Source organism: Crotalus tigris, unplaced genomic scaffold (genome assembly GCF_016545835.1).
Source record: "Crotalus tigris isolate CLP2741 ecotype Arizona unplaced genomic scaffold, ASM1654583v1 scf7180000018016.4438896, whole genome shotgun sequence".
In the NCBI taxonomy this organism is placed as follows: domain Eukaryota; kingdom Metazoa; phylum Chordata; class Lepidosauria; order Squamata; family Viperidae; genus Crotalus; species Crotalus tigris.
This window is the reverse complement of record NW_024096778.1, coordinates 3,005,290-3,027,107: the sequence shown is the minus strand read 5'-3', so window position 1 is coordinate 3,027,107 and position 21,818 is coordinate 3,005,290. Positions and strand designations below refer to the sequence as shown.

Here is a 21,818-nt window from a genome sequence, read left to right as displayed (position 1 = left end):
TTGGGGTCGAACGACCATTTTACGGAGGTCGCCAAACAACGCGATCCGCCGTTTTTTCCCTGCCCTGGGGGCAGCCCCGCACACGCGGGTCGTGCATGGGGGCGGCACTGCGCATGGGGGCAGTGCCGCGCAGGCGCGGCGCGTCCTTATGACTGGGGTCGCCGTATAAAAAGGTTGAGAACCACTGTGTTAAAGCAAGGTGATATTGGACAATAATCCACACTTGGTTAGGAAAAAATGTTAGAGAAACACATAGAGCGTAAACCTGATTTTGTTTATTAGGTATAATGCCAGAAAAACTTGATAAGCAAAGTACATATTTGATTCTACATGTGGTAACAGCGGCAAGAATTATATTTGAACAATATTGGAAGAACGAAGAAATACCACCAGAAGAAGAAATAATAAGAATTTAATTTGTATTAGTGAATAAGAACTCAGACAACATACTTTTGTTGAATTATTATTATTGAACTCTGATAGAAAAAATAATAATAATAAAACTTTTTAAAAAATAAAAATGTTGTTTGCAGGAGAACCAGTCCTCAAATATCCTAATCCTGAGGAGTAGTTCATCATCCAAGTGGATGCCAGCGATGTTGCAGTGGGAGCAGTTCTTCTTCAGAAAAAAAACAAGGAGGTCCTGCAACCATGCACTTACACCTCCAGGAAATTCACCAACACAGAGCACTGATGGGCTGTATGGGAGAAGGAGGCATTTGCTGTGTGATGGGTATTGCTAACCTGGCGCCATTTCCTAGAGGGAAGTAATATACCCCTTGAAGTGTGGACTGACCATAAGAACCTTGAAGCACTTAGATTGCTGCAGACGTTGTCCCCCAAGCAGGTTCGATGGATGCAATATTTCAACTGTTTTAACTTCTAAAATACATTCCTGGGGGGAAGAATTTCCTAGCTAACGTCTTGTTTAGAATGCCACAGTACAAGAGCCATTGCAAGGAAGTGGTCAATGCTATCATCCCCTCACCCCAAAAAGTCTTGCAAGTCACCACAAGACATCAAGCTCAAAGACAATCCACTAGCCCGATAGCAGCTTGACCCAGAGACTTAGAACAGAACTGAAATCTGGCCCGTTTCAGAGACAACAGGCAATTGTTGACATATAGAGATGAATTAGCATGGAAGGGTTCCAAATTGTTCCTTCCTAGCATCCTCAGGATCCAAGCCCTGCAACAAAGCCATAATGCCAAGCAAGCTGGTCACTTTGGATTTCTAAAGACTTTACACTTAGTAAGACAGCAGTTCTGGTGGCCAGGAATGAAAAAAGACATTGAAAACTATGTTAGGAGCTATGCAACTTGTGCTGCCATGAAAAAAAGACCAGGAAAGCCTCCTGGACTGTTACAGCAGGTAGCAGAACCATCCCAGCCCTGGAAGGAAAGGGGCGTTGTCTTACCTGAACGCCTTTTCTCAGCACGGAGAATCCACCAATGGGTTTAGACTGTGTTCCTGCCCAATCAGATCAAGTCAGCCAAAGTTGCAATGCCTGTCCTGGGCTAGAGTGTCCCAGTCTCGACGCAGGCGAAGTCATGACTGACAGCAAGACGTGTTGGCTCATAAATCTAGCCCTAGGCCTAAATCACCTGTGAGGGCGGGAGTGGATTCTCCATCTCCGTGCTGAGAAAAAGCGTTCAGGTAAGACAACGCCCCTTCTCAAGCATTGGAGATGGAGAATCCATCAATGGGACATACCAAAGCCTACTGTCCCTGAGGGAGGGGAGCAGGCCGGTCCGGAGTGGCACTTTGAGGTACTACCTGTTGGAGAACCCTCCTACCAAAGGAGGCCTCTGCCGAGGCAAATCTGTCAATCTTATAATGCCTTATAAAGGGAGATGGTGAAAGCCATGTGGCCACTTTGCAAATGTCCTCGATGGACACCTATAACTCCACGGTTGGCCCAGGCCATGGAAATAGCTGCACTATGGGTTGAGTAGGCTGTGACCCATCATGGAACTGGCAATGACTCAGCCTAATATGCCCCGCCATACACGCCCTAATCCATCTGCCAATTGTGGAAGAAGACATCTTCCGACCCTTGGAAGAAGGATGGAAGGAGACAAAGAGGACCTCAGAGTTCCGGAAGGCAGCTGTCTGTGAGATGTAGTAATGGAGCGCTTTGCAGATGTCCAGAAGGTGTCATTGCCATTCCAGGGCATGAGATGGGTGAGGACAGAAATCTGGGACTACGATTTTTTGAGCCCTGTGGAAAAGAGAATTGACCTTAGGAAAGGTAGGGTCCAGACGAAGGACCACCCGGTACTGGTGAAAAAAGCACAAGTCATCTCTGATTGAAAGTGCCGCCAATTCTGATATTCGTCGCACAGAGGTGATTGCCACCAGGAATGCGACCTTGTGCGATATGTAACGTATATCACATGTCTTGAGGGGCTCAAAGGGCGGTCTGGTTAGAGCCCAAAGAACTCACGGCAGGTCCCAAGAGGGGTACCGGTGCACTACAGGGGGCTTGGTGTTAATGGCATCCTTGATGAAAGAGCGGATCAAGGGATGATGACCTAGGGAAACCGTGGAGTTATAGGTAAGTACAGTGGAGAGAGCAGCGACTTATCTGCGCAGTGTGTTTGGAGCCAAGCCCCTCTACAGACCCTGTAAAAGGTAATCCAATATATGTGGAATTGTCAAGTCTGGAATGGTCAAGTGGATCATCTTGCATACGAACAGAAGTTCCTCCACGTGGCCTCATAAGTACGGTTGGTAGAGGACCGATGGGAGGCCTGGATTACGGTAATGACTCCCGGCGAGCAGGACTCCTGGGCAAGATCGAGCGCTCAAGTGCCAGACAACTAACTAGAGCCATTGGGGATCTGGATGAAGAAGGGTCCCCTGGCTGAGTGAGACCCATCTGGGGGAATCTTCCACTAGAGAGAGGTTCACGAGGTCGGTTAAACATGGTCTCTGTGGCCAATATGGGGCCACTAGAAGAACCTCCACCTGTTCCCGAAGAAGCTTGTGGACAACCGCCGGAAGAAGAGGAAGAGGAGGGAAGGTGTAAAGCAGTCCCTCCGGCCACGGGCTCCGAAGAGCAACCGCCCATTCTGCCCCTGGAGATGGAAAGCGGGAAAAGAATAGCTGGAGATAAGCGTTTGTCGGGGAGGCAAAAAGGTCTAGAACTGGCAATCCGAAGCGTTGGCAGATCTCCCTGAAGATCTCGGATATAGGCACCATTCCGAATGGTCCATCGTCGCCCGGCTCAGGAAGTCGGCCTGAGTGTTTGCTTCCCCTGAAATGTAGTCGGCCTTGATGGAGGCCAGGTTGGCTTCTGCCCAGGAGCCCAGCAGGAGTGCCTCGGTCAAGAGTGCACGAGATCGGATGCCCCCTTGCCGGTTCACGTGTGCCTTGGCAGCCATGTTGTCTGTAAGGACCAGAACGTGATGCTTAGCCACTATGCTGCGAAAGTGGCGGAGGGCCAGGTGTACTGCCCTGAGCTCCAGCCAGTTGATATTGTGCCGAAGGTCGGAGTGGGACCAACGGCCCTGGGGCCACTGTGAGAGAAGGTGCACTCCCCAGCCAAACAGGCTGGTGTTGGTTGTAAGGGTGAGTCGATTGGGCTCCTTGAAGTAAGACCCCTTGAGCAAGCCGACGAGAGCCACCATGTGAGGGATCGCGAGACATGAAGCAGAAGTCTCACCCTTCGATTGGAGGAACTGATATTCAGTCTCTGGAAAGTGAGCAGGAACCACTGAAGGTTCCTGGAGTGGAGCCTGGCCCAAGGTACAATCGCAATGGCCGAGATCATCTTCCCCAGTAATTGGGAGAGGCTGGCCAACATTACCATTCGACCCCTGCGCAATTGGAGAATCGATTCCCTGATGCTATCCCAGCGTGCTTGGGATAAATAGACCCGGCATTCCACCGTGTCTATGATGGCCCCTAGGTGTAATTACCTTGTTGCAGGGATCATATGGCTCTTGGAGAAGTTTACCGAGAACCCATGATTCTGGAGCAGCATTATCACCAGTTCAAGATCCGCCTGAGCAGCCTGGATCGATGAGGACTGGATTAGAATGTCGTCTAGGTAGCACTGGACTCTGACTGGTACCATTCTCAGGTGAGCTGCTAGAACCGTCAGGATCTTGGTAAAGACTCTCGGAGCCGAGGATAGGCCGAACTGGAGTGCCCTGTACTGATAATGGTGTCCCCTGTGGGCAAATCGTAGAAACCAGCGATGGGTGAGAGAGATGGGGATGTGAAGGTACGCTTCCGTGAGGTCGATGGACGTCAGGAAGTCCCCCCTTCTTACGCTTCCCACGATGACTGGAGTGTTTGCATCTTGAATTTGCGGTATGCAAGATGATAGTTTAATCCCTTTAGATCTAGGATGGCTCTCTATCCCCCTGACGCTTTGGGGACGACAAAGAGGATGGAATAAAACCCCCGACCTCTCTGATCCAATGGCACCGGTTCTATGGCCCGTATGTTTAAGAGGTGACGAATGGCCTCTCGCATGAGTCTTTTTTTTGTTGGATTTCTTACGTGAGGACAAGAAATGAAGCGATTCAGGGGATTGGAGATGAACTCCAGGGACAGTATGTGACGCACGGTGTTTAGGACCCATGCATCTGTGGTGGTAGCTTCCCACTGGCAGGCAAAGAAAGAGAGTCTGCCCCCGATGGGAGGATTCGCCTGAGAGTCACCTGGATCGGCGGAATGGGCGGCCGCTCCCACAAAAGGGCCGTTTGCCCTGAAATTGTTGCCTTGGTCTGGAAACCTGTCTGTCAGATTGTCTGTCCTGTCTGTCCTGTCTGATAGGGAAAGACCAGTTGGGCTGGGAATAGTTGGACCTGGCTCCTGCGCGAAAGGACTGCCTCCATGAGTAGGTGTTGGGATGTTTGTCTGATCATTTAAGGAGGTGATTAAGAATCTTACGTTTATCCTTATTTTCAGTGAGGTAAGGATTCAGGGCTTCACCAAACAATTTTTCTCCCTGATAAGGGGCTGCTGATAAGCACCATTTGGACTTGGCGTCAGCACGCCAGTGTTTCAACCAGAGCATACGGCGGCCAGTGACGTTGGATGCCATGGCTCTGGAGGAAAATCTGGCGGCCTGGAGGGTGGCATCAGAAGCATATTCTGTAGCCACCACCATCTTACTCAGATCTTGATGCATACGGATATCCTCTGTCAGTATCCTGGCCTGAAGCTGTCTAAGCCAGCGGAGAGCAGACCTGTTAAAAAAGGATGCAGAGGTAGCTGCTCTGATAGCCCACGCCACAGCTTGATGTATTCTGTGGTAAGAGAGCTCACATTTACGGTCCTCAGCCTTAAGGGCCTCAGAAACGTCGCCAGGAATGACGGTTAGAGACACAAGGGAACCTAAAGGTTCATCTACCATGGGCACCTCCAGAGCCTCCTCCAGGTCATGGGCCACATTATAAAGCCTTTTCTCATTGCTACTTGGAAGGGGAAAAGAGGCCGGAGATACCTACTGCTTTCAGACCGCGTTGAGGAACATGGGTGGGCAAGGAATGCAGTATTGTGTTGTTACTGGTTCGGTGAAATTCGCATCCGCCTGAGTCTGGAGTAACTGAAGTTGCCGGTGTGGAAGGATCAGGTCCAAGATGTGCCGTGGAAGCGGCTTGTGAAGCAGGGAGACAAAAAAAAGAAGGGTTAAAGAGATCGTTAAGTGATGGTGTCTCAGGGGGAGGTTCCTCCTCCTCAGAAATCGGAATCTCCAGATCAGCCTCATACTCGCGAGATGACGCGTCCCCAGAATAGGTGGACTGAGAAGGGGAAGAAGGCACACAATAGGACTCAGTGGCCGGCTGGTGAGTGGGTAGAAAGTTGACCACGGCTGACCTAGTCGCTTGTGATCTGGCCTCAAGGGCGCGCTCTACCGCCTGTGCAATCATCTCAGCTAGGTGGTCCTCCGTGGGAAGGGAGACCGGTTCATTTGGCTAAGCCCAGCCGCAGTAGGGGTGAAAGTAGCTTCAGGGGCTACTTGTTGAGCCCGTGAAGCAGAGGGCTGAGCAATGGGATGAACCCGTCTGTGTCCCCCAGTGCAGGAGACAGGAGAGGTTACCCTGTCGACCATATCACCAGGGGAGAAGCGGAAGGCCCCAGGGGTAGATCAAAGGAAGGCACTGCGGCCTGTGAGGTCTCCAACTTGGCTAGTTTCTATGCTTTAGAGAATTCTTTCTCTAGGGCTTGGTGTCTCCTGATGGCCTGTTTTTCAGCTCCCTTGGAGGTCTTTGAGGTAGATTTGGCCTTGGCCGAGATCTTACCTGTGGCCTCTTGATTAGAGGATTTGTGGCATTTTGCAGTCGCGGAGGACGGCAAGACGTCCTTTGTGGAGGGCCTAGAATCCTCCATTCTCGGGTAATACAGGAGCACGATAGGAGACTCCTGATATCCGGAGACAGCTATTGGTTGGATAAGAACAGGTGCACTATAGGGGACACCTAGAATCCAGATAGAGCTGATTGTGTGGATAAGAACAGGTGCACGGTAGGGGATGCATGGTATCCAGACAGAGCTGTTTGTGTGGATAAGAACAGGCACACGATAGGGGATGCCTGGAATCCAGATAGAACTCATTGTGTGTATAAGAACTGGTGCACGGTAGGGGACACCTGGTATCCAGACAGAGCTGTTCGTGTGGAGAAAAACAGGTGCACGATAGGGGACGCCTGGAACCCAGATAGAGCTGTTAATATGATTAGGCCCAGGATCACAATAGGGTAATCCTGGTTTTCAGGGAGACCTGGAGACAGCAAAAACCCAGAAATTGAATCCAAGGAGGTTAAATGCACGGGAAAGAAGGAGCAAATCGGATAGAACCAATCCTGTTAAGCAGGCTGTGAAATGGATATATTACAGACCTGAGTGGCTGTGGAGATCAAATACTGACTGAGGTCTGACAGGCCTTGGAATGGTGTTGAGGGAAAGATCCAAAATGGCTGCCCGTCTCTAGGTGACCAGGTGTGGAGACACCACTGATTAGCCAGGTAAGGTTGTATTTAGAGCAGATGAAGGAAGTAGGCCTGAGGAGTCTAGCAGGCCTGTTCTGAGGCAACAGTGGCCGTGCAGGGTCCCTGTGCAAATGGTGGCACCAGGGGAGAAAAGAGCGCAGAGCAGGCCCCAAGATGGCGGCCTCAAGAAAGACCCAGTCCCAATAAGGGACACAAAAGGCGGCCACACCCAAAAAGGCTGCCACACCCAGAATGGCAGCTCAAAATGGTGGCCACACTCAAAAAGGCGGCTGCACGAGGTCTGAGGGTATTGCTGCCAGCACCCCCTTCCACCCTCACGAAGAAAAGCTGGAAAAGAGGTAATCGGCCTTCCGAACATGCGCCAGCTGCAAATGGCCGTTTTTAACCTTCGCATGTGTCCAGAGGCTTTTCCAGGCAATGGGGAACTGTGGAGGGCTGAGGAGCAGCACTGAGCCTAGTGCTGTCCAAGAGTAGAAGGAGGGCTGTGTTACAGAGGAAAAGCAAGTCCCCCCAGCCTTTATGGTTGGAAGTGGGGGGGAGGGGGAGGAATGAAAGCCTCCGTTCCTAGTTAAAGGCAAACAGTTCTTCAGCCAACTGAGAGGAAAAACACAGTGCTGAATATAGCACTGTCTCAGAATACTGAAGAGAATAGAGAATAAAGAATCCACCAATGGAAACTGTACCTGCCTATGAGCCAACTTGCTACGTCTGTCTTGGGCAAGATCAAGTCGAGACTGCGACACTCTAGCCCAGGACAGACATTGCAACTTTGGCTGACTTGATCTGATAGGGAAGGAACACAGTCTAAACCCATTGGTGGATTCTCCAACTCCAGTGCTGGAGAATCACAATGGACTTTTCTCTGAAAATACAGAAATACCATAATTTGGACTGCTACTAACCTTTTCTCAAAGCAGGCTCACTGCCCTGGTCTTCCCTCCACCCAGTAACTGGCTAAACTATTTTAAAAACATATCTACACGGAGCACCAAGAAGAATCATATCAGACCGAGGAGTCCAGTTCCTCGAACCGCCCCAGGTCCCATTATGGTGGAGGGTGACACCCATTATGAAATAAGAATTTTTGATTCTAGATGGTATAAAGAGAAATTACAGTACCTAGTTCAATGGAAGGGTTATCCTTTGTCCGAAGCTAGATGGGTGAAAAGTAGAGATGTAAAGGCGGATAGATTAATACAGAAGTTTCATGATAAATATCCCCAAAAACCTAGTGAACTTCCAGACAATAGAATAGAGGATTAACGAAAAATTAATGTGTATCTGTGCTTGTTATTTTTCAGGAACTGCTTTCTCTTTAGGGGAGCGATGTCAACTTCTGAAATGAATCTGGCTGAACCCATCTTTGTCATTCTAAGTTGCCACAGGGTTAGGAGGAAGGGGGAGAAAGAAAGCAACAGCATTGCTAGACTAAACACAGAGCAGTCCCGTGGGAACCTAGAACATTCCCACAGGAACTGGAAAGTGGAAAGAAGTTTCATGGAGCCCGCCAATCACATTTATTGGGTAGCGTGGTCAATAGCATGGTAGAGGGGAGGGAATTGTTACATTTAGTTACATTGCATGCCTAGGGGGATTTTTAAGAGTTGGTTTCACCTTTGACCGTGCCAATATTATGTATCCAATAAACATGTTCTTTGAGGAAACTTCAAGCCTCGGAATTCTGATTTATTTGGTTTCATTAGTCGGAGCCCTGACATAAAGATGAAACAAAAAATATAAAAGCTGATAAATATATCACACAGAGAAAATACTGGGAGTCCTTCAGAATAATCTAAACATTAGAACTTTTTGGAGATGGCAGAAGAATAGGAGGAAACTATTTACAGTAAACTAACTGCAATAAACTGTAGCAGAAATGGCCTGACACATTGGATTTTCGTAAAACCATAAAAATTAGCCCCAAGTTAATCCAATCTTTAGCTCTGATTAATATTTGGTTGTGTTATTGCCTATTTTGATACATATTTTTATTAAATCATGGTTCAGTTTAATATAGAACGAGTAACAGAAATGTACCTCATTAATCTGATTTATTTAGAATAAGAACATCAGGAATATTTTGTGTACAGTCAAATCATTACTACCATCTGGAGGCTGGTTTATGTAACAGTACCAAACCTATATCCTATCGAATTTCCATGGTTTTATATAGTACACTAAATATAATTCTTCCAAAGCAAAAAATATTTATAACTTCCACAAATGGTTTCAGCCACTTAATAGATATTTCTTCTTTCATAATTTCAAACCTGTCATTCAAAATTCCAATGATTCAAGTAAATGTGTAATCTATGACAGATAAAGAGCCAGTTTAGTGTAGTAGTGTCAGCACTAAGCTAGAAATCAGGAGAACCTGGGTTCTAATCCTGCTTAAGGCACAAAGCCAACTGGATGGCCTTGGGCCAGTCACGGTCTCTCAGCTTCTAGGAAGAAGGCAAAGGGAAACATTCCTATCAAGAAAACTGCAGGCATATTTCCAGGCAGTCCCTAGAGTCAAGAATGACTTGAAGGCTTACACTTAAATAAATATTAGTGTGAAAATAAAGCAGGACATTTAGTTTTCAAATACGTTGTTTCTTATTAAATACAAGATTCCATCGTACCTTCCTTGTTCTTCCTTAGTTCTTAAGGAAGATTTACCAAGAAGTACTTGTCACACAAGTGCCTTAGAGACTATCATATCTATGCCTTTATATTGTCCCTACTACCAAAGCAATCAACAAACTTTTATCCTCCCTTTACTGTTTTATGGGTCAAAAACAAAAAAAATTCCTATTGATTTTCTTCAGTCAGACAGGAAATTATTTATCAAGTATAACGTTGCCAGATTTTGCATTGCAGTGATTAAAATTTGTAAACATAATTATCAGTATAGGAGATGGGCACGCATATTAGAGATTTTTTTAAGATCACTATTACATTAACTAATAGTGTCTCAAAGTGAGGCTAAAGTTCTCAGTTTAGACAATCCTGTTTGATCCTATTGCATTTCAGTGATATTAATACAATTGATGTTAGCTACCATATTTTGATGCTACAGTATTATGTAATGAAAAATAATCAATATATCAATTAATTTAATAAATCAAATAAACTCAGATATATTTATGACAAATATATATTGCATCCAAATACAAGATAAAGGACAATCACCACTGAGTCAAGTTCCACTCTTGAGGATTATCTACATGCTTTGTGGGGGATTTTTTTTGCAACAATATAGGATTGGATTACCAGTGTACCTTCCACTGGAATGTCTTTCAACTTCCTAGTCTGCAGTCCTGGAATTTTGGAATTTCTTGGTAGTATCTTACCTAAGTACTGATTAAGTCAGACTTTGCTTAGGTTTCTGTAATCAATCTGTTAGCTGAATGTCTTTGGGCCAGTCACCCTCAGCCTAACTCACCTCACAGGATTGTTGTGGGGAAAATAGAAAGGTGTGTAAGATATGTTTGTAAATATGTTTGAGTTATTTGTAAAAAATAATAAAGGCAGGAAATAAATAAATAAACACTCCTGGGCTGGGTCAGATAAAGCAATGAATGGCTCTTGTTGACATGGGGCCTTGAAGCGGGCATTCCAAGATGGAGGTGATTAATGGATAGGAAGAAGATCCCTCCTCCATCCTATTGTATTCTGGTTTCTAACTTATTTAATCTTTGTTCTTTTTAATATTTAATGTTGTCACATTTTAAATATTTTGTACTTTTGCTTTTATGATGATGTAAGTGGCCCAGAGTCGCTTGACAGTGAGATAGGCAGCATATAAATTTAATGAAAAATAAAAAAAATATGCTTTTACAAGTACATCTGATTTGTCATCATGGAAAACTGAACATTTTGTCAAACTGATGTGCCTTCCTATATAAAAGACTTCATAGGCAAGCAAATCTTTTTTTTAAAAATTGCTGAAAGATAACAATGTTCGGTATTATCTAAGAACATATAAAACAGTATGTTAACAGGATCAGAAAAAAAGGACAGGGAAGGTGATACAGTGATTATCACAGAATCTTGGGATATCAACCTAAGTGTTAAAACTAGCATAAAACTTTTGAAATTGTATAAACCAGATGAAAGAAATGACCATGAGATCAATTAGGAATTATCCAATAGAATCCAATAGAAGTGGATTCTGGAAATTGCTAAGTTTTTCATTCTTACTCTAAGTTTACGAAAAATTTCAGTACAGAGGTGTATTTGCAATACTCACTGTAATACGCATATAATACAGTATCTTCAATTTCTCTTGTAACATTGGCATCAGCCCAGTCCTACAAATGTCCACAGAAGAAGAAAACACTGTTAGAGTACGTAAGCCGCAATTTTTATGTCCAGTTAATTTTTTAAAAAGATCAATCTCTGCAACTGTGCAAACATATAGTCTAGTTATATATATAATTAATCACCTGTATAAATAATATTGAAGCCCTTTTAAAAGTAATATTCAAGAATTTTGTCATGGTTCTGACAGATGAAACTCTTCAAAAGAGGCCATTTCAGCAGTATTATATTACTTATATCAAGAAATAAAATAAAGGGGGGGGGAAGCATACAGTATTATTTAAGGAATTCATCTCTCTTAGAATGACATATGTATTCAGAATCTTTTCTGTTTTTAACCATATTCAAACAAATGTTTCTTTTTTAAATATTTTCTCTGGTAGATCCCATCATCTATTTTCTTAATTTTCACTTTGATCTTTTTCCTTTGATCAGTATCTTTCTTAATCAATTGATTTGCTGAATCAAAATTTTTTTCCATATATTCATGATTGCTGCTATAGATATAAGAAGTAAATCAAATGTTTCTTTTTTTGTAGATGTAATGTCCTTAATTTATATAGCTTACTGTTTTCTACTATTTAATTGCTTTTCCTGAAAAAGAATTCCACAGTGATGGCGATGTAAAAAAATGGGATTTTTGAATGCTTTGTCCTGCTGGCTGTGGAATTCTGGGAGTTGAAGTCCACATGCCTTAAAATTGTCAAGGTTGAGAAATACTGTGTTAGTGCTTATTTCTGTAAAAAAAATAGGGCTGGCCACTAGGGGGCAGATTGGTTTTAAATTCAGAGAACACCTACCCGGCGTATAAGACGACCCCGGACTTTTGAGAAGATTTTCAGGTTTAGAAAGTCATCTTATACGCCGGAAAATACGGTAGATTAGATTTGGAAAAAGTTCAGATGTTATTTTCTTTTACACTGACCAACGTCAGAAGTACAAATTCTGAGAATGATACTTTCTGTTGCAGCAAATAGAGGTCCCAAGTGACCTGCATACATACACAAGGCCCAGTGAAATATTCTGTAAAACTGACAGCCTTTTCACTTCTGTGGAGGTTAAAGACCTAGATGAGAATTTCCTGCAATACAGTATCATTCTGAAGGAAATTCTGTGCTGCCTTCACCAAGTATTTGCAGTAGATCTCTAAAATGCTTGTCAACTGTCATAATTCTGATTCTAAATACCAAATATAATTAAATAATGTTTTGAATTATCCTAAATTGTTTTCCATGATCACCTGCAAGACATATGGTAAATATTTTTTTATATTCTCTGTAGCACTTGGTTATCAACTAAACAGTACTAGATATGCTTAACATTCAGATACTAAGATGTTGGGTACATCTTACAATTGTTAACAGTTACTTTCCTAGCATCAATGTCACCAAAAACAATATACTGTACTTAGGTTGCCCTTACTAACAACCAATGCAAATCACATCAACTTGATAAGCAAATAAGAATTCGCATTGCAGAATACAAGCAGCAGCATCTCAATATTATGGTTTGGAGAAGATGGATTGATTACATTCAGAGGAAATATGAGATTGAAAAGTATTATCTTGCTTTTGAGTAGATTTTAGATAATTATTATTAGTTTTAATTATTTTATTATTTTTGACTTAATTTGTTAATATTTGTTGGGAGAAGGAGTTAAAGTGTGTTATGGTTTTGATTGATAGTATAGTTGATTAATGTTACTTAGATTATGTTTATTTTATTTTTTATCCTGTAATCAGTTCTGGGAAGTGGGGGAGGGGGGAAGGGGTGGGGGGGTTTATATTGTAATAAATTTATAAAATTTTTAAATAAAAAAAAATACTTCTTGTTTTCCTAAGCTACGCGCACTTAGGAAAAAACTACAAGATCTCACTTGTATGAAACTCTAGATAACATTTCTTTCCCTAAAGTAAATTTCTTAATATTATTTTTAAAAAAATCTTTTAAAAAATGTTCAATAAATCTTACCAAAGCATCTAAAGTTATAATGCCATAAACGGGAATTGTTATTGATTTAAATCATTAATAAAGAAGAATCGATATATTATACATGTGTGGTTTTAAAAATACTTTAATGGCCTGTTTTAGCATAACTGCTTTCTTTTGTAATGTAGTCCGTCTCTGTGTATTTTATTTTATGTGCTTAATATATTTTTATGCAAAGATGCCCTTTGGTTTCACCAGATCGTCAAAGGAGTCTATGGTACCAAAAGATTAATAATTGCTGCTTTAAAGCACAAAATCTAACTTCAATTATAATGAATTGCACAATATCACTATTGATACTACTACTAATAATAATAATAAAGTTGGAAGAGACCTTGGAGATCATCAAGTCCAACCCCCTGCTCAGGCAGGTAACACTATACCATTTTGGACAAATGGCTGTCCAGTCTCTTCTTAAACACTTCCAGTGTTGGAGCATTCACTGCTTCTGGAGGTAGGTTGTTCCACTGGTTAATTGTTCTAACTGTCAGGAAGTTTCTCTTTAGTTCTAGGTTGCTTCTCTCTTTGGTTAGTTTCCATCCACTGCTTCTTGTCCTGCCTTCAGGCGCTTTGGAAAATAGCTTGACTCCCTCTTCTTTGTGGCAGCCCGAGATATTGGAACATTGCTATCATGTCCCCCCTCGTCCTTCTCTTCGTTAAACTAGACATACCAAATTCCAGCAACCGTTCCTTATATGTTTTAGCCTCCAGTCCCCTAATCATCTTTATTGCTTTTCTCTGTACTCTTTCTAGAGTCCCAACATCTTTTTTACATCGTGGTGACCAAAACTGGATGCAGTATTCCAAGTGTGGCCTTACCAAGGGATTGTAAAGTGGTATTAATACTTCACATGATCTTGATTCTATCCCTCTGTTAATGCAGCCTAGCACTATGTTGGCTTTTTTGGCAGCCGCAGCACACTGCTGGCTCATATTTAAATGATTGTCCACTAGAACTCTGAGATCCCTCTCACAGTTACTACTATTGAGTAAGGTTCCCCCTATACTATACCTGTACATTTGTTTTTTCTTGCCTAAATGTAGAACCTTACTTTTTTCACCATTGAATTTCATTTTGTTAGATAGCACCCAGTGTTCAAGTCTGTCCAGATCTTCCTGTATCCTAATCCTGTCTTCTGGAATGTTGGCTATTCCTGCCAGCTTGGTGTCGTCTGCAAATTTGATGAGTTCCCCATCTATCCCCTCGTCCAAATCGTTGTTGAAAATGTTAAAGAGCACTGGGCCCAGAACAGAGCCCTGGGGCACCTCACTACACACTTCCCTCCATGTAGATGTGGTTCCGTTGAGGATCACACGCTGAGTACGGCCATCAGTCAGCTACAGATCCATCTGGTGGTGATGCTGTCTAACCCACATTTATCTATCTTATCAAATAGTAGGTTGTGATCTACTGGTTGTGATCTACTTTGTCAAATGCCTTACTGAAGTCCAAGTAAATTATATCCACAGCATTCCTCTGGTCCACTAATTTTGTCACTTGGTCAAAGAATGCAATAAGATTTGTCTGGCATGATCTATTTTTGACAAACCCATGTTGGCTTTTAGTAATGACTTTGTTTGCCTCTAAGTGTTCGCTGATTCGTTGTTTGATTATCTTTTCCAGAATCTTCCAAGGTATTGAGGTCAGGCTGATAGATCTGTAATTTCCTGGATCCATTTTTTTTCCTTTTTTGAAGATGGGAACTACATCAGCTCTTTTCCAGTCCTCTGGTAGTTCCCCAGTGCTCCAGGATCTTTGAAAGATATAGTTCAGTGGTTCTGAGATTACATCTGCCAGTTCCTTGAGAATCTTGGGCTGTAATCCATCTGGTCCTGGTGATCTGAACTCGTCTAGGCTGGAGAGGTGCTCACTTACCATTTTCTTGCCTATCTTAACTTGTATTTCTATTCTGTTTTTTATGGCACTATTTTTGATAGGTTGGTCTGTTTTTTCCCTTTGTGTAAAGATAGATGCAAAAAACGAGTTAAATAGTTCTGCTTTCTCCCTGTTGCTTGTCACCTTCTTGCCACTTTCATCCACTAATGGACCAATCGTTTCCTTCACTTTTTTCTTGTTTCTTAAATGTTGAAAGAAGCTTTTGTTATTTTTGACTTTGGTCGCAAGCCTTAGTTCATTTTGAGCCTTAGCTTTCCTCACTTCATCTTTGCAGGCTCGGGCTATTTGCTGATATTCTGAATTAGTTATGTGCCCCTTTCCACTTTCTATACTTGTCCTTTTTATCTTTCAATTTATCAGAGAGTTCTTTATGCAGCCATGCTGGTTTCTTTTGAGAGGTGTTATTTTTCCTCTTTGTTGGTATTGTGCGAGACTGGGCTTTTATTATCTCTCTTTTCAAAATTTCCCAAGCTTCTTGAGTTGTTTTCCCCTGGAAGATTCTCATCCATGGAATCCTTCCCAAACCCTCTCTAAGTTTATTGAAAGTAGCTCTTGAAGTCCAAGACTCTAGTTTGACTGTGTTCTAGTGCTTGTGCTTCCATAATGTTAAATTCCAATACTGCATGATCACTTCCTCCCAAGGTTCCTATGGCTTCAACACCTTCTATCATTTCATCTCTGTTAGTGAGAATTAGATCCAAAATGGCTAATCCCCTAGTTCCTTTCCCTACTTTTTGGGAGACAAAGTTGTCTGCTAGGTTTGTCAGGAATCTGTTTGATTTTCCACTTGGTGCAGAGTTTGTCTCCCAGTTGATGTCAGGGTAGTTAAGGTCCCCCATTGCTATTGTGATGTGCTTCCTACATACCTTAGTTAACTGATTAGCAAAAACTTTATAGAAAAACTAAAACTTTATAGAAAGAGGACATACAAAATCTAGTACGGGAATGATGTGGAATTAGAATAATATAAAAGAAAGTCATTCAACTATGGGAAAAATAGAATTTAAGGATCTGAAAGAGAAAAGCTATCAAGGAAATGGTCAGACTGAACCTGGGTCAAATACAGTTTTGAGAAATAGCATCTATCTATTCAGGAAGAGACAGCACTTCCTCTAATACTTTCGGGATCTTAGCTTTTGCTTTGTCACTCAAGTCCAAGTAGTTCCAGTGGCAGAGGGGCCTTTTGCTGACATTGCTGATTACCAGCTCCAGCCTTTCCAGAACAGAGATAATTTAGCCACAATTATTAACAAACATATAACTTCCTAACTGCATTACTGTAATGTATTATGCATGAAACTGCCTTTCAAGACCATCTAAAATTTTCATTTGGTAGAGAACGTGAAGGCTATTTCACTAAAGACTACTGGCCAATCAAATTCTTCTTCCACACTTCTCCCAAATCTCCTCCAGAGATAACTTGAACACTCTAAGGAGATTTGGGGGTGTTTCAGAACTAAGAAAGCAAAGGACGCTTTATGCACATGCTGTAATACATACACAGCTGCCAGAATTGGAGCCATCTACTTTCATACTCCCTTTCCTAAATTCCAGGGTATCCATTATGATATTTAAATTTTGCAGTGGGAGCAGTGGGGTTGTTCAGTGAGCCAGAACACATAGTTATAGCTGATTGGTTGAAGAGCGCTGGCTCTGCATGAGGCAATCTGCACTGTGATTGATTGCTGAGGGTATGGAGGGGGAATTTCCTTTTTTCCTGGCTTTTTCTTCTATGTCCTGTGCGCTCTGTGATTTACCTGATGATGTTCCTGTTTGCCTATCTTGTTTGGTGTATGTAAAATATATTTATTTATATAAAACTACAAGTTCGTGTCAGAGTCTCTGACTTCATTTGGACACCTGCTGCACGATTCCCTGACAGTATCTGTATCTATTCTCCAGGTGAAAATAGTACCAAGAGAGAAATAATTACAGGCTACCACCTGTTCATTAAAGACCCCACTCCAGAATCCAACTGGATAGTTCAGCAAATCCCTTTCCTCAGATTTTAACTGAAGAATCCAATTTCTCCCTTACAGTAATGTTTAAAAATTTTGAACTCTATTTTTTGATGTTACATAAATGTGAACTAAAATTGATCTGTTCTCCATATCAATCAATCTGTTATTCTCCAGATCAATTGTTCTCCAGATCAATCAATCAACTAATCAATCAATCTCCTAAGACTTGATACAGAAAATCCAATTAAACAAATGAGTAAAAAACATTATGTTTGTTCATATTCATCTATAAGAAACTATAAGATGCTAAGAACTGCATTTCAAAATCAGCATTTAGTAATCAGTGAACTGTCTGAGCAAGCAGAGGATTCGGACAGACACAGAACTGCACATAATCCATCATATAGCACCAGCAGGGGTAAACAACAATTCAAACCTCATTTGACTAAACCAGGGGTAGGCAACCTTAGCTCTTTTATGACTCATGGACGTCAACTCCCAGAATTTCTGAAAGTCCATGAGTCATAAAAGAGCCGAGGTTGCCTACCCCTGGACTAAACTTTTTTTCCTGCCAACTTAATTTTACTGGCTCCTGTTCCTCAGAGTTTTCTAGGTCAAAATCCTCATAACCAGTTAGTCCAGTATATTGTTTTACAACTAGTTATTTATCTCAGGAGCTCTCAGCCTAAACTCACAACAACAACAACAAAATCCAACTTCCTTCCCCTTGAAACCCACCCCTTTCCTCTCATTGGGAGGGCAGTATTGCATTTTGAAAGCATAAGTAAAGCTTTAATAAATTAATGGAGGGAAATTGTGTTTGTTAAAATAGAATGTCCATTATATCTGAATATGCATGCCTATTTTACACATCCTTAATCATTTGAACAGGATGTTATGCATATGCAGAAGCATGCAAAACATGTATAGTTTGTTGTACCTGAAGTCCAGTAATTTGAGGTCTGTTAAGTCAAAGATCTACTGTTCTTAAAATTCCCTAACTAGCCACTATGCCACTCAAAATTTAGAGTCTCAATTAAGAGCTATTCACCCAGGTACTCAAGTTTAAGACTTTCCATTAATCTACTGAAGTGTACAGTATATCAGCTGTTGAAATATTTGTGTCCCTTTCTACCTGTACATGAAGTTGATGAAAAAATGAGAGTACACTTTGTAGATGGAGGTTAATAATGACAACAGATATGATGTATAGAATAAGGAATTGGAAATCTTGGAAAATCAATGGGCCCAAATTTTAAGAATCTTTAAGTCATTGGGGATGAAGTTAATTCATCAGAAAAACTTGTTCAATAATTATAATTTCCAAAGAATGTTTAAAAGAAAATTGTGTGTGTGTATATGTGTTGTCACTGTAAGAAATCAGAAGATTCCTTAACTCAGATAAATTGGTTGTATTCTTTTATGGATTCTTTTTGGTGTCATGTCACTGTGTATTATAATGTAAGGTGGTTCTACATTCTTGTCCCAAAGGTGCTTTTTCAAGAGGCAACTGGACTTTCATGTTTCTCTTTGAAGATGTTTTGCTTCTCATCCAAGAAGCTTCTTCAGCTCTGACTGGATGATGGGGAATGGAAGGATTTATATTCCTTACAGACAGCTGATCATTTAGAATTTAGAATGACCAGCTGTCTGCAAGGAATATAAATCCTTCCATTCCTCATCATCCAGTCAGAGCTGAAGCAGCTTCTTGGATGAGAAGCAAAATATCTTCAAAGAAAAACAAAGTCTAGTTGTCTTCTGAATAAGCATCTTTGAGACAACCATGACCTGTATGACTGAGAATCTCCATAGACATTGTTCTACGTTCTTGTTTTATTCCTGTGATTACATGCAGAACCAATATTTTTCAAAACGTTATTCTAGCAAACCAGCTTTTCATCTAGTATCAGATACCTTCCACTGGATTTAACACTATCTCTCTTTTCTGCTACCAGTATTAATCATTTCATTTAAAAATCGGTATTAATGGCAGGAATAAAACAAAAAGATGGAACCAGCATGCTTGAAAATATTTTTCTAGAAAACCAGGTTATATCCAACATTATGCATCTGGTATCAGGCAATTCCTATTGTGATTAGTCTTCTTTTAATATAAACTGTACCGAATTAATTTATATCCCTCAAGCTTTGCCAGAACGAAACTGGGCTTTCTAAGTGTTTGTTCAGTAGACGTACTAACTTTATTTATCCAACTTCTAGACTGCCTTTTAATTCTGGCAAACATTCAGATCAAAAGCTTTTACAAAAACCACATTTAATATAGAACAAATGTTTCACTATTTTTTTAAAAAAGAAACAAGCAGCAATCTAATTATCAAAATATAAAATTCAATATGATGCATAATTAAATCAGTTTTATTGCAGTTTGCTTTCTAAGGTTTAAAACAATTTTGTCTTTCCAAAACAAAACAAAAACAAAAAAGCCAGAAGAATAGCATTTGTTATAAAAATTATAGAAAGTGGGGGATGAATAAATACCTTAAAGGTTCCATTCTGGTTCTTCACATAAGAAACTAGAAAAATGTCCACAGGAAGGAGAGCTGATGTAATAAGTGCAATAGCCAAAGCAAAAATAGATGTTATGGTAGAAATTACTTCGCTTTCCTGCCTACTCTGGTACTTGCGGACATAAACCCAGCAAAACACCAAAATGACCTAAAAAAAAAAATAATACAAGTTATTATAACAAAATAATAATTTCAGCATTAATTGTATTCTTTATATACACACTGAAGTAACACTGCTATCTTTCAAATTATGCTTATTTGGAGAAATTTATTCTCCAATACTTGTTAGAAAAATTACATAAATATTATCGAAGTATAATTTCAAGCTATCAATTGCCACATCTCTGAAGCAGACTGCATCCTCATCTCTCATTGCACTTGACTTTTTTTAATCAATTATAATTATTTTAACATATTGACTGTTTTGCATGTAGCACATTTCCTTTTGTAAAATGTTGATATATGTCTGATATAATAACAATGACCTAGCATCTACTCTTGTAGTACAAAGAAACTCTTGACTAATCTTAAAAAGTTAAGGCCTGAACAGTATTTGAAGGGAAGATACTCAAAAGACCAGGGCTGTAGATTAGACTAGGAAGATTAAAAAACTAAAAGAGAAAGGCAGCAATGGTCAATTCTGTAATTTTATAATAAAAGTACACAGATATGCCAATGAAGTTAGCAGGAGACAAATTCCATTTGAAGTAAATGTTACCTTTTTTCAGTTAACTGTGGGTAAGAATGTCATCAAATACAAATAAAATAAAAAAATCATTTTTATTGTTAATTAGCACATCAGAGGGAACTCTGTCACTAAACTGTTTGCTGCAGCACATTAGTTCACTAAATAAGCAATTTCATACAACATATTAAGAAATTACATAGTTTTGGGTTTTGGCTTAATCCTAATGTATGTATGAAAACCCCTAATTCTATTTAACAAACCATGGTTATGTCCAGATTTTCCCAGGCATGTATGGTCCTCTACTGTCTGGCCAGGAAACCTGTCCCAAAATGCCCATGATGGAGGCAATGGAATTACAGGTATTAATCAGGAGAAACAGAAGCAGCACTTCCTAGCTGCGTTTTCTATAAAAATATCCTGCCTGTATCTGCTACTGACCCAAAGTTAGTCCTTTTTGTAAAAAAAAAAAAAAAAAATAAGGGAGAGAGATTTATTAATGCTGGCTTAGTTTTACAAATTTGGGATATTACAAAACCATATGATTTCATACTTCAAACACTGGAGTAGTGGCACTGATTTGCAATTTCACACAGGGCACACTGCTTTAAAAGCAGTAGAGGCTTTTGATTTTTCAAGACTGCTCCAGGCTTGGTCAGCTCTGGCGGGCACAACCAAAATAACCCTAACTAATTTAATGAGTTGCTCAGTGCTAGAGAAGCATGACTAAGTTTGTATACTTTTTCTAAGTTTCAAAAAAGCCAAAACGATTCGGCTTCAGCGCTGCGCAGCCCACGACAGAGGCGGCGAGTCTCCTGACAGTTAGTTACACCGGTTGAACTGCTGCCCCAATACACGCACTTTCCAATATCACCTTGACTACTACTAGCTCAGTTTACTTGAGGAGTAAGCCCGACTGAGCAAACTCCAGCTCGCCGCGGGACGGTGCCGAGCCATGAACTCAATTGCCTCCCCAGAAACTATTTCGCCCCATAGTCGCTGAGAGCGGGGAGAAGCTTCGTCAGCGGCGAGGAAAGAAACGGGACAGGGAGGAAAAGGAATGGAAGGCCAAAGCCCTCGTTTATCCCACCTACCAGTAAAGCAAGGCCGAAGAGACACCATCCCGTCACCAGGTCCGACTCGGCGGTGAAGGCCACCATCTTTACTTCCGGCAACAGCACTAGCGCGAAGAGCAGCAACGCCGGAGAGGTCGCCGAGAGGGGAGGAGCTAATTGGGGGAGGGGGGGAGGCCGTTGCCGTAGGAACCTCCAAACCACGCTTTCGCCGGAACGCCCCGACGTCATTTGGAATGTTGCAATTGGCTGATGTCATAAAGCAGCAATCAATGAGGGAAAGCAAGCTCAGCGAGGTTCTTATAAGAGGCTTTCGGGTGAGAAAAATGTGCCATTCAGTTTTGTCAGCTTTCCAGACACAAAATCTTCATTTTGGCAGAAGCATATTTTGCAGAAATCTGGTTGACACAAC

The 21,818-nt window shown here is 41.4% G+C and overlaps 1 protein-coding gene across 1 annotated transcript in view; it reads right to left on the bottom strand.

Annotated features, from left to right (window-relative positions):
• LMBRD1 (LMBR1 domain containing 1) overlaps positions 1 to 21,583 on the bottom strand; it is a 72,074-nt gene extending 50,491 nt beyond the window's left edge. The window contains exons 1-3 of the mRNA XM_039346722.1: positions 21,428 to 21,583; positions 19,620 to 19,796; positions 11,203 to 11,263 (exon numbers count right to left, since the gene is read on the bottom strand). Of these exons, the coding sequence (XP_039202656.1) occupies positions 11,203 to 11,263; positions 19,620 to 19,796; positions 21,428 to 21,493 (304 nt within the window). The 5' untranslated portion in view covers positions 21,494 to 21,583. The remainder of the gene's footprint in view (positions 1 to 11,202; positions 11,264 to 19,619; positions 19,797 to 21,427) is intronic.
• Between the last annotated feature and the right edge of the window lie 235 nt (positions 21,584 to 21,818).